General features: G+C 55.0%; 1 protein-coding gene across 1 annotated transcript in view; it reads left to right on the top strand.

The window, feature by feature from the left end:
* MLPH (melanophilin) overlaps positions 1–12,591 on the top strand; it is a 53,024-nt gene that overhangs the window by 39,726 nt on the left and 707 nt on the right. Inside the window, exons 9-14 of the mRNA XM_008586091.1 lie at positions 1,892–2,071; positions 2,345–2,500; positions 4,116–4,208; positions 5,070–5,147; positions 6,706–6,763; positions 9,720–9,817. Of these exons, the coding sequence (XP_008584313.1) occupies positions 1,892–2,071; positions 2,345–2,500; positions 4,116–4,208; positions 5,070–5,147; positions 6,706–6,763; positions 9,720–9,817 (663 nt within the window). The remainder of the gene's footprint in view (positions 1–1,891; positions 2,072–2,344; positions 2,501–4,115; positions 4,209–5,069; positions 5,148–6,705; positions 6,764–9,719; positions 9,818–12,591) is intronic.

Raw genomic sequence — 12,591 nt, 5'->3', positions numbered from 1 at the left:
CCTTTCGAAGGCAGCACCCTCAGGAATGGATATTTGGGACAAGAAAAAGAGAGGAGTCTGGGACGACTCCAGCATTCTTGGCCTAAGCAAGCTTTAAAGGACGGAGCTGCCCCCAGCTGAGATGGGGCGCATTTTCCGTCTCGTCCCCCTGGAGCGTCAGTTCAGCTGTAAAAGGTCATTGGGATAATTTTACTGTTTCTGTATTTTTATCACATAACTCTGGCACCTCCTGGGAGCTGACACATACATCCCTTGACAAAAGGCTGGTGTCCACAGGCTGGCACAACCTGCCGTGATCCCCCCGCCTGCCCAGAGGCAAAGGCGGCCAACGGAACTAGACTCTTGCACGCTTGTCTGTTCACGCGGCTGTTTTCGTGTGATCGGGAGCAACGAGACACAGAGCAGGCGTTCAGTAAAGAGCCACTCGGTGAGTCCTCAGCCGCAGTGCAGGGAGAGCACGGCTGCCGGGGCTGGCGCACAATCGAAGTCCTGCCCCACTTCCCACCAAGAGGCGCTGGGCAAAGAAATCAATGACTCAAGCCCCCCGTCCCCATCCATAAAATAAGACAGCAGCCAGAGTAGATGAGTAGCCCCCAGCCCTGCTAGTGGCGTAACACCTCTGAGCTCCCTTCTTTCCAGCCTGTTCATTCTCCAGCTCTCACTGAAGTTGCAATGCCACTTACAGAGATTATGCCTGCAAAATCCAACACTGAAAACAGTTCCAAGCTGCAAAGGAGTAGAGTCTGGACTCAGAGACTTGCCCAGGAAGAGCTCTCAGATTAGCTCTGAGTTTCTCACTAGCCAAGGCGAATAAATAGACATTCTGGGTGGTATAAACCTCATCTAAGATGAGGAAGCACGCTCACCTAGGGTGACAAACTCTCCTGGCTCTAAAATCTCGCAGGGATACATTGTGAAGGATGTTACCTACTATGTCATAGAAGAATCACCGAGATGTTCTCCCAGTTGTGTTGGCAGTTTTCCAAAAGTCACAAATACGCTGTTCCTCTGGGCCGGAGTTCCGGCCGTGGTGTATTTCCATCCTAACACAGGAGGAGAGAGCAGAGAACCCAGGGACCTGGATCAGCCGCACACCTGTTAGCCTCAGCTGGCGAGATCTAAACAGCCCGGGGCCATGGCCTTGGTTTAACCCCTTAGTCTCAGGGCTGGGGACAAATGAAAGGGCTCGGGGGCCTGAATGGGGAGACAGAGGGAAGAATTGTCCTCCTGTGAAAATTTCCACCAGGAAAGCCCAAAGCCTTGTCCAAAGATGGTAGGTCTTATCCGTCAGCTGTAAAAGGGAAGGAAATCCTGACACGGGTGTGCTACCGCACAGGCGAACCTGAGGACATTAGGCTAAGTGGAAAAGCCAGCCACAAGATTCCAGTCACATGATGTATGTAGGCAGAAAGCAGAATGGTGGTTGGCAGGGGCTGGGAGAAGCAGGCGTAGAGAGTTAGTGCTTAATGGGGGCAGGGTCTCAGTTTTGCAGGATAAGAAGTCCTGTGCACGGACGACGGTGATATTGCACGATGGTGTGAATGTAGTTAATGTCACTGAACTGCATACTTAAAAGTGGTTAAAATGGTAAATTTTATGTGTATTTTACCACAATAAAAAAAATATTAAAGGAAAGGGGAGGCAAAAACAAAAGAAGAAGGTGGGTCTTAGATCGCCACGGGTGTAGATCAGCGTCCCCCAGGAGTCCCCGCTGCAGAGCCGGATTCTGTAGGTCTGGGACTTCGGACACACTCACCCAGGAGGGGTGGAGGCCATGGCTCCTGCAGGAGCAGGGCGTGCTCGGGCCGGGGGGATCTCCCAGGGCCCTGCCTGGAGCACCGTGTTTCCAGATGACCCACTGAATACAAATCCACTCGCTTTTGCCTGTCAGTGTCTCGTCGCTGAAGTGCACACGGATGCCGACGTAGAAGAGGAGGCCCTGAGAAGAAAGCTGGAGGAGTTGACCAGCAACATCAGTGACCAGAGGACCTCGTCCGAGGAAGAGGAGGGGAAGGCTGAGGAGTTGGACAGGGGCTCTTCCAGCGGGTCCCTGCCTGGGGCAGCCCCAGAGGTGAGGTCTCCTCCAGGGGTCTCGGCAGGACCCAGCAGAGGTAGTGGCAGAAAGGGACAGTCCCAGCTGGCCAGCAGCTTATAACTGAGCCACTGGCCCTCCTCAGGGTAGGCAGCAACCGCAGGGGGCACAGAGGGTGAACCACACGGGGGACCAGGCCCTGGCTGGCCAGCTCTGGGAGTTCAGAGAGAAGAGCCGTGCAGGAGGGGTGCCCGTGGGGCAGGCCCCGCACGCCCTCCTGCTGCCGTCAGCTTCCATCCTGCTCTTTCCTAGGCGTGCACGGCTGCAGGCCAAGCCTATGGATGGGAAAAGAGCCCTCAGGGCCCTGGGGTCCCCATCCAGCCCAGCAGGACCACCGACGAGGAACTGTCGGAGCTGGAGGACAGAGTGGCCATGACGGCCTCCGAAGTTCAGCAGGCAGAGAGCGAGGTAGCCCCCACGGCCCAGGGAGCACGGGCTTCTGCAGAGATAGACAGTGACCGTGGCCAGGTGGAGAAGGTCTGATGGCACTAACAGTCACGCAGAGAGCTCACACAGAGCCCTCCCATCTGCACGGCCCGGGCGTTTGTGAAGGCAGAGCTTGAGTTTGGGGGTTCTGTGGGTTTCACCTGTCCCACCTCCCCATCATTCCCGCATCCTGCCCTTCATCCTGTGTGACTTGGTGAGGGGCAGGCAGGGTTTTCAGCCATGAGAGAAGGTGCTGAATACTTCTGCTCCCTGTCCCATGAGGAGGGGCTAGAGGCAGGCTTAGAATTTAGAACTACCCGGGGCTCAAGGCTGGACTCTGGCCTGAGGGTCATCCTGGGAGCCTGAGATGCAGAGCTGGAGTCTGGGGGAGGGATGTGCCCACAGCATGCAAAGGCCACAGGACAAGGCCAAAGCATTTGGGCCTCCCAGGGACAGGCAAGGTGGCCTGGGCACTGCTCCATCCTCCCCGTGGAGACCTACAGGGAAAAGAGGGTCTGCCTCCCAACTGCAGGCACAGCCAGCACCCACTGCCCCTTCTCTCACTTCTCTCCTCATCAGCGAGTGTCTGACACTCCCCAGAGAAGGGCATGTCCCCCAGAGCCATTCACAGGCAGGACTTTTCATCCGCTTGTTCCTTCTTGCTTTGCACGTAATTTCTAAATGCCCAGAACATAGCCGGCATTGTGCAGGGCACAGAAGACACAGCTGCGAACATCTTGGAGCAAGGCCCTGCCTTCATGGAGCTTACATTCTTAGTGGAGGAGATAGACCACAAACAAACACACAATGTCATTTCCATTCATGGAAAGTGCTGTGAAGACCACAGCGAGGGCAACTCCATGGGGTGCTGGCAGTGGGGATACTTAGGTGATCAGGGAGGGATGCTACGGGAAGAAGCCACATGGCACATCTAGGGGACAGAAGTCCAGGTGGAAAGAATAGCATGTGCAAAGGCCCTGGGGTGGTATCAAGCTTGGCGTGTTCAGAGATCAGCAGTGAGCCCCGAGCCTGGAGCACAGTGAGGAGGGGCACGTGGGAGGCAGGTCCCAGAGGAGGGCGGTGGCAGAGGGTGCCAAGGGCCACAGGGGAAGATTTGGGGAGCCTCTGGAGGGATCTGAACGGGGGGTGATGGGGCCTAGTTTCTGGTTGCAGAAGCTTCCTCTGTTCTCTGTGGAAGAAGTAGCCTAAGGCGGACGGAAGGGAGCCAGGCAAGGACGGTGCCACAGGGGTGGGGCCGAGTGCTCGGGGAGGAGTCGCGGTGCTCCCCCATCGCTGCCCCTCCTCCAGTCCCCGGTGGGAGCCAGGCTTCCTGATTAGCCTCCATAAAATGCAGAGCCCCTCTCCTCCTGCCTGGGGTGACCCGCAAGGAGCACCCCACCCCATCCCCAACGTTCATGGAGGACGGACGCAGAGGGATCCCCAGGACCCGCGTGTGGCTGCAATGCCACTCGTAAGGGAAAGCATGGGTGGAACTGGCTCCATGCGTGACCTGGGGGCAGCTGCTCTTTCTGTTCCATGACTCTGATGTGGGATGTCCAATAGCACCTGTCTGTCTGTCTGTGTGCTGTTCTCTCAGGTGTCGGACATCGAGTCCAGGATTGCAGCTTTGAGGGCCGCAGGGCTCACGGTGAGGCCCTCAGGAAAGCCCCGGAGGAAGTCGAACCTCCCGGTGAGTGGAGGGACCACCGTGCCCAGGGTGGGTTTGTGCCCGCGGCCCTCCCCAGGAGCAGCGGCCGCCCCTGGTCCTGAGCCCCAGCGTCCTAGGCCACGCACCGCCCTTCTTGAACCATCCGTCTTGGTTTCCTAAGAGCCAATTGGTAAGCCGTGCCCATGCGGGGACTCTTCTTCACTTGTCCCTTGCTGTCATCTCTGACTGAAAAAAGCTCCTTCCTTCTGGGGCACCCTTGGCCCTTGCTCTGAGAATTTGAAACACACACAGTTTAAAATCCAAAAGAAGCAACCTGAATGACAATACCTTAGGTGGAAGGCTTCATAAATTGCCGTCGTTGTAAGATGGTGTGACTAGAACAGATGGGTGGGGAGGGACAGGTCAAGGGACCTGCCCTCCTAATAGAGATCAGAGCCTGACGTCCTTCTCTCCTGGTTCCATTCGGGAATCTTCAGACAGAGCCTTGTGCTGAGGAAATGTGGTAGAATGAAGAATGCTCCTAAGGGTGTCCCAGGTAGGGTCTCCAGGTCAACTGCGGGATGCCCACTTGAACTTGAACTTCGGATAAGCAGCAAAGAACTTTCTAGCATACGTATATCTCATGCAGTTTGGGGGACACACGTACACTTAGGCGTTATTCATTGTTTATCTGGAATTCAAAGTTAACTGGGTGTCCTGTGTTCTGACATGTTCAATCCGGCAGCCCTAGTCCTGGAGCCCTGGCGTGGTGTGTTTGGGGGCCGGTGTGCTACCTGAACCTTCTTAACCCTACCTGTGTCCAGCTGGCTCACCCTGCCCTCCACCCTGCGGTTGGAGGTTAAGCGAGGGGTAATAAGGTAAAGCTTCTTCCTGGTCTTCCAGATATTTCTTCCTCGAATTGTTGGGAAGCCTGGCAGGAGTCCTAAGGATCCCAGTGCAGACGCTTCGGATGAGGTCAAGGTAAGTGCTTTTTTATCCAAGCTCTAGCAGCAGGACAAGAGTAAAAGCTGGGCACAACTTTTCCAGAAGTAAGGCGAGTGCATGCAGTGGCGGGGCTAACCGTCCACAGCAAGAGCATGGCGGCCCTCCTGGCTTGACTTCCTCGCAGGCGCGCTCCGAGACGAGGCTATGCATAGAAGTGGTAGTTGGGGAAAGTCCAGGAACTCCCATGGGGGACTGGAGAAGTGGGACAGGGACGGGAGGGGAACTCACACCTGGCGAAGCAAACTGCTCATGCTGATCCTGGCCCAGTCCCTCGGGGAGCTCTGGAGACAGCACAGGGTGTGCCCTGGAGTTGTCCTGCTCAGGGGCGAGGTACCCTCCATGCCCGCCAGTCATGGGTAAGGGTCGTGCCCTGGTTGACACGTGCCCTGGTTGACACTCTGCCTCTCCCTGCACTGGCCCAGTGGCCCCTAGCAGCCTGGGGACCATCCTCCATCCAGGACATGCAGGCGCTGGCTGTTGGAAGTAAAAGCTCTCAGGAGCCAGCGTGCAGGAAAATGTCACAGGGAGTGGTTGGGAGTATGATGACGGGTGCTATTCCCAGGACCCAAGAGCAGCAGTGTCTTCTCTAGGGCCTGCCTGCGGCCCGATCCCCGTGGTGAGCTGTTCAAACATCGAGCCACCTCTCCTTGCTATAACAGCAGTGCTGGGCAGCTCCACAGTTATGAACAGTATTGTCTAATCCAGCATTCCATCTGATGCTCACAAAGCCTCGTGGGCAGGCATTGATATTAACCCTGTTGTGCTGGTGAGCACAGACAGAGGTGACAGATGGGTCTCAGCCCAGGCCCACGGGCCCCCACGCTCTTCTCTGGGACCTGGTGTGTCCTGACTAGTGCAGGAAGCCCAGCCCTGAGGGCTTCTGCAGACACCTCCAGGTGCAGCCCACAAAATGAACCAGGCAAAACACCAGGGGCCAGAAGCTGGGAAGAATCTCTAAGAGAATCAGGCCATTTGGCTCTCTCTGCACCTCCTGAAAAGGCCAAGCAGAGAATGACTTTCCTATCGCATCACAGAGATGTCATCTACCACAAAGAAGCGGGGGAGACGTGCAGGGACCCACAGCCATGGGCAGCTGGGAATTGTCTTAGGCACAGTGGAGCTTCCAATGTTCCTGTAAAGAAGGCTTTAGGGCCATCTTACAGAGGGGGAGACCGAGGCTCAGAAAGGGTAAGCGAATTGTCCGCGTCACACAGTGGCTCGGGGCTGGCTCTGGGATCTGAGCCCCCATCTGTGGGGCTGACGTTTGTGCTCTCTCCACCATACCAGCCAAATTGGCCATTCCTCCAAAGCTGAGCATCTCTTGTAATTGCAAGAGCATCTCAGGCATTTGGTGAAATTTTAGCTTATTGAAAATGTGCATTCTACTGTTAAAAGTTCAGATATTGCCAGAGAACAAAAGACAGTTGACCTGGTTGATGAGAATCTGGAAGAGCAGTAACAAGCCCAGGACTAGCTCACAGTGTTCCAACAGCACAACCATGTACGATGCCCAGAGACGTTCTCTTTTTCCTAGGTAATGGCAGTGCCCTGTCTCCTAAGGAGAAAGTTCAGTTACTCCCCTAAAGGTCAAGGTAAGAGCCGCCTACCGCCCTCTCCCCACGGGCCTGGGAAGCAAGCTCAGGGAAGGAAAGTGGCAGCTGGGGCTCTGCGTACTTCCCTGCAGTCTGCAGGACGCAGCATCCTGTGCCCTGATTCCCGAGGAGCAGCCCCACGGCCGCTGCAGCTGCCCTCGGGGTCCAGGGTCCTGGATAACTGGAATTCGCTGCTTTCAGCACGCAGAGGCAGGCGAGGTGGGGGGTGGACAGAGCTTTTCTTTATAAACCTTCCTAACATGGTACACAGTTCTCGTCCCTCCTACAGAAAGCTCAGGGCATCATTTAGCCTTCCTTGAGGGCTCGTTGGTGACAAGGACAACAGCTCTGTCCTGGAGGCGTGGGTGTGAGGGCTGGTGGCCTCCCCAGCACACAGCCAGGCTGTCGGGGCATGTGTGTACTCATTCTCATGCCCACCGCTCACCACGCAGCCACACACGGCTCCCCAGGGGCTGGCAGCCCCTCTGCACCCTGCTGCTGGGGAGCTGCTTCCAGCGTGCACACGGTCGTGGTGTCTCCGGTTATCCCTGTGTCTGAGCTTTGTCCTCACACCCTGTCCTTCAAACCAGCCTCAGCCGTGGGCCTGACGGGCAGCTCTCTCCATGTCCCCCCTCTGCTCACAAACAGTCCCTGATGCCCAGCTGCCTGCAGAATCAGCAGGGTTTCTGTGTCCACACACTGGCGTCCAGCCTGCCTCCTGCTCCACCTGCCTGTGGCTGCACTGTGCTTTGAGGGGGACAACACACACTTCTCGAGCAGACGTTGGTTTCAGAGCACCCCATGCAAGCATGTGCCCCCACCCCTGGGCCTGGGCCACGCCTTCTGCCAGACCACTCCTGGCTCCCTCTGCACCCATCTCTGTCTTTGGAAGTCCCCAGCCCAGGCACAATGCCTGTCCCCCAGGAGGTCCTCCACCACCTCCCCGCAGCATGGGGACATCTTTCACAGCCCTGTTTCCACCTGGCCCACACCTTGGTCAGGTTGGCCGCCCCCGACTCCCTGCCAGCTCCCTCTTTGAACCCCTGAGCTCCCAGCACACATTTGGGCCAATCCAGGGGTAGGGCTGGTGTTCAAGGCCTTCTTAGGTTGTATTAGTCTGTTTTCTGCTGCTTTTAACAGAATAGCTGAAACTGAGTAATTTATGAGTAAATGAAATTGATTTCTTACAGTTTTAGAGACTGGGATATCCAAGGTCCAGAGGGCACTTCTGGTGAGGGCCTTCTTTGTGGAGGCTCTATTCAGGGTCCCATGGCAACACAGGGTGTCACATGGAGAGACTGGCAAGAGCTCTCTCATGTGCTGACTGCTCTTCTCATAAAGCCGTCAGTGCCCCTCCTTCAACAACCCACTAAACCGTTAACCCATTACTGCACGAACAGATCAATCCACTCATGACAGTATGGTCCCCACGATCCAGTCACCTCTTAAAGGCCTCACTCTTCAGATACATAGCCAGATTTCCCACTCTCTTAACACTGTCACAGTGGGGATCAAGCTTCAGTGAGTTTTGGGGGAACATCCACAGCAGAGGTTAGTCCATGATTCGGGACCACAGACCAGAGAGATGACCCACTGGAGCTGCAGTGGGACTTCCAGAGTAGGTGACCTTTGAGCAGAATCCCTGACCCGTCTCAGGGGCTGAAATCGAGATGCAGGTTCATGTTCACAGCGAGGGGACAAGGGCAATTCCCCGGGTCCTCCTCATGGCTAGATGGTGAAGGCTAGACTCTGTCCAGGTGAGAGGCCACTCACGATAGACCAGGGCCAGAACACCTCTCGGCCGGGCTGCCCGGAGCTCACAGGCATTTCAGGGTCTGATGGGCACAGCCGAGGGTTTCGCGCTTCACAGCTCTCTCCTGCCACCATCAGCAGCCCCAGCAGAGTGTGGCCAAGGGCACTTTTCACCAGGTCTGCCTGAAGCCAGCCCCCAGCCTGTGGTCCTCGGGCCTTCCATCTCAAGGTCTGCAGGGCACATGGGTACCCTCACTGCTCGGTAGTCGTGGTCCCCTGGGTTAGGTATTACCATCAGCAGAGGGTAGTCCTGGAGCACGACACCAGAGGTGTGCTGCGGAACCAGACTAAGAAAAGTAGAAAGGCCTGGTCCGTCGCATTTGCCCATGTCTCTGGTGTAAATATTCCCACGCGGGCTGATTTCAAGCTACCAGTCAGGAGGAGATGCGCACAGTCAGCTCTCAGAGCCCCGGGAGCCTGCTCAGCCCAAGCTTCACGGAGCGGCGCCTCGGGTCAGGCAGGGTCCCCCAGCAGACGTGCCAACGTGAAAGGCTGGTGTCTGCCCCACCCAACCGCACACACCAGCCGACTAGGATCTGAGGCCAAATATCCCCGGGGACACAACCGTAGCCCCGAGGAGAAACCCTCTGTTCTGAGGGCCAGTGTCCCAAGACCCCTCAGCCGTTGTCATGTCACAAAACGAAAGGAAAGGAGAGCTTATACCTACCCAGATCCCAGCGTACTGGAGTTTTCTGTTGTTTTGTTCGTGTGAGGATTTGGGGGCCGCAGTGGGGCAGGGCGTTAACGCTCACTCCAAGGCAAAGAAGAAATCGTTTGAACTGTTTGTAATTTGCACAAGTGCTAGAATGTAAATGCTTCGTTAAAAATATTTAACATGGTGAAAACTTCTCAAAAAAGGGATATGTTGGGCTGGCCCGTGGCTCACTCGGGAGAGTGCGGTGCTGATAACACCAAGGCCCCGGGTTCGGATCCCATATAGGGATGGCCGGTTGCTCACTGGCTGAGCGTGGTGCTGACAACACCAAGTCAAGGGTTGAGATCCCCTTACCAGTCATCTTTTAAAAAAAGCGGGGGGGATATGTCCATTTTTATACTACCTTTTAAGTTTCTGAGGAGGTCGAGGCACTTGTTTGGGGTAAGTTCGTGATGGGTAAAGCGTCCCCCTCCTCTGTTTTCCCCAAAGGCAAAGATGACAATTCTTTCGATCGGAAATCAGTGCACGGTGGATCCCTAACCCAGAGAAACCCCAGCGGGAGGAAAGGAGCGGCCAGTGTGTTCGCGGTAACGTTTTCTCCCATCTTCTGAGTAGTCTTTCAAATTCAGCAGCCTGTCAGGTTTATGGGTTGATATTAAGTCTTCAGAGTAAGGAGAATTGGGATAAATGAATAAAAATGACTACCAGAGAATCAAAGCAAGAAGTAAAGTAAAATCTGCAAAAGATCAGAGGAAAATCAAAAACATTTCTTAAAGATGCCAGAGTAGACCAATGGCAAAAAATACGAGTGCTAAAGCCGGTGGTGGTCACTAAGTGACACGGCCGTCCCTGGAATGGGGCCCAGCTCCCAAAAGGCGACGGTCCACTAGGCAACGAGGAAGCTGTCCCCGAGACCCCGCGGGCACAGGTCCTTCAGCTGAGTCACCCATGGGGGTGCTGGGCTCAAAGGCTGTCCCCAGGCTTCGGTGGGGGAGCATCCTGGTCTCCACACACCGAGAGCCATCAGGCTGTGCTGGACAGGGCCGATTCCTGCAAAAGTGACCCAAAGACCCTCTTTGACACCCGCAGCCCCTCGGGTTTTCAGCAGCCCCAGAGCCCACCATGAGCACATCAGCTTCTCTCCCACGGCCACCGCTGCCTGAAGCCTCCGCTTAGTGTCACGGGCATCCCCAGCAGCACTTCTCACAGTGCTGTGACCTCTCAGATCACAAGGTTGCAGCCCTGTCCTGGAGATGCACGTGACAACTCAGTGCCCCATGGCATCCATCAAGGCCCAAACACGCTCGCTGCCCACAGCTCCCCTGCGCTGTTTCACCCGTGCTCAGCCGCCACAGCCCTTGCTGCCCACCGGCCGTTCTGGAGGAACGCCAGGTACAGGAGTTTCAGCAGGTGATCCGGCTGATGCAAGTCTTTTCAAAAGCTGTCCAAGGAAGACTGAGCCTCCACTTTATTCTTTTCTTGAAAACTTGCCCTAGAATTTTCCAAAGCATTTCTTAAACACTTATGTCTGAACTAAATTGCTGTCCAGGGTTAAGTATTGGCAGCTGCTGGGGAGAGGCGTTTCGCGTCTGTAAAGCTTCTGCAGAGGGGGGACAGACCCGTCTGGCCCTCGTCCTCTCGCCAGCAGCACCTTCCCGTGACTGTCTACACGCAGCACGTGTCATGCTTATGGCGTTCAGGGTCATTGCTCATCTGCACCTGGGCTCCCCAGATGGGAGCTTCTCCAAGGACTGGTCTCAGTGTGCTAGTCAGCACTTCACACCTTCCGGCACGTTCCTAGAATTTAGGACATGCTCAGCAAGTGAGTTTTAATTGGATTCCACCAATAATGAGTTCTTATACCCGGCACCATTCCAAAATCAGTAAGCCCGCCCAAGCAGGGCTTCTCTTTCGAGGGAATGGAAGCGAGCAGCCCCTCCGTCCCCTCCAGGCAGCCTCTTCTGCAGGCTCAGGAAGGGGGTGCTGCGGCCTCGGGGCCATGGGCCCTTTCCACCTGAGTCCTGAGAATGCTGCTCACCTTTTCTCCCCTGTTCTTCAGACTTCTGCATAAAATGAAACCAAGTGAGATGACTCTCGGGGCATTTTTTAAAGTCCCTTTCCCAAAGTGATGCCAGAACCGCAGCCAGGGGCAGAAAGCCACAGACAGTGGAGACGTACCTCGCAGGTTGCATGTTCCAGGCTCAGTAGTAAGAGCTTCAGGTTCAGTAACTAGTGAATCCTCTCAACACCCTGATGAGGCAGGTACAGTTTTTATCCTCACTGTGAGATGGGGAAACTGAGGCAAAACCTGCAATCCAGCCTCTCAGTCTACAAACGCGCAATCTCTGTCCCAGGTCAAGGCCCTGTTGGCTTGCTACTTCGGGAAGTCCCACAAATAATGGCCTGTCATGGCCAGGAACTCCATTTTTAAAAAGGATTACAAAGTATCTCATGATAGAGACCCACGAAAATAAGGATAAGACAGGTTATGACTGTTTGTGAGCCCTGTCTTTGCAGAAATTCCCTGGTAAGCCCAGGGAGATGAGGGCGCATATTCGGTACAGCCATCATTAGGGCAGAGCTCCCTGCATACCTCACACCTTGGTCGGAGAAGAGCCATCTGGACCCCATGGCCAGAGCATGGTCATTCCTGACAGAGGGCTGATGACCGTGAATAAGATACTTGCCAACTTGAAAATCTAAATGCTTTGAAATTAGAATTATGCCTTCCTATATTTTGGAGCTTTAAATTTTCAACTACTACCTAATTCATAGCTGGAGGAACAGAGGCAGAGAGAAGTCAAGTGAAAAAACCCCAAGGGAGTTTACTAATGCCCGAGAAAAACAAACACAAGCATTTGACCAACATGTTCGTGTGTGTGTACCATGTGTATGTTGATATATATGAGTTTGTTTCTATTTGTGTACATGCCTGTGTATGTTTCTGTGTGCACACCCATGCGTCTGTTGTGTCTGTGTGCACACCCCCCCACGTGTGTATGTGTGTGCACACCCATGCGTCTGTTGTGTCTGTGTGCACATCCCCCCACGTGTGTATGTGTGTGCACACCCATGCGTCTGTTGTGTCTGTGTGCACACCCCCCCACGTGTGTGTGTGTACATGCTCACATATATATCTGCATGTATACTCACGTGTGTGTTTCTGTGTGCACACCCATCTATCTAGGCTTGAGTCTGTGTGCACACCCGTGTGTGTTGTATGTTTCTGTGTGCACACCCATGTGTATATGTGTGTGCACACCCATGCATCTGTTGTGTCTGTGTGCACACACCCCCCACGTGTGTGTGTACATGCTCACATATATATCTGCATGTATACTCACGTGTGTGTTTCTGTGTG

This window comes from Galeopterus variegatus, unplaced genomic scaffold, assembly GCF_000696425.1.
Source record: "Galeopterus variegatus unplaced genomic scaffold, G_variegatus-3.0.2 Scaffold108, whole genome shotgun sequence".
Classification (NCBI taxonomy): Eukaryota; Metazoa; Chordata; class Mammalia; order Dermoptera; family Cynocephalidae; genus Galeopterus; species Galeopterus variegatus.
The sequence above is the reverse complement of the archived record's forward strand: the minus strand, read 5'-3'. Positions and strand labels throughout refer to the sequence as shown.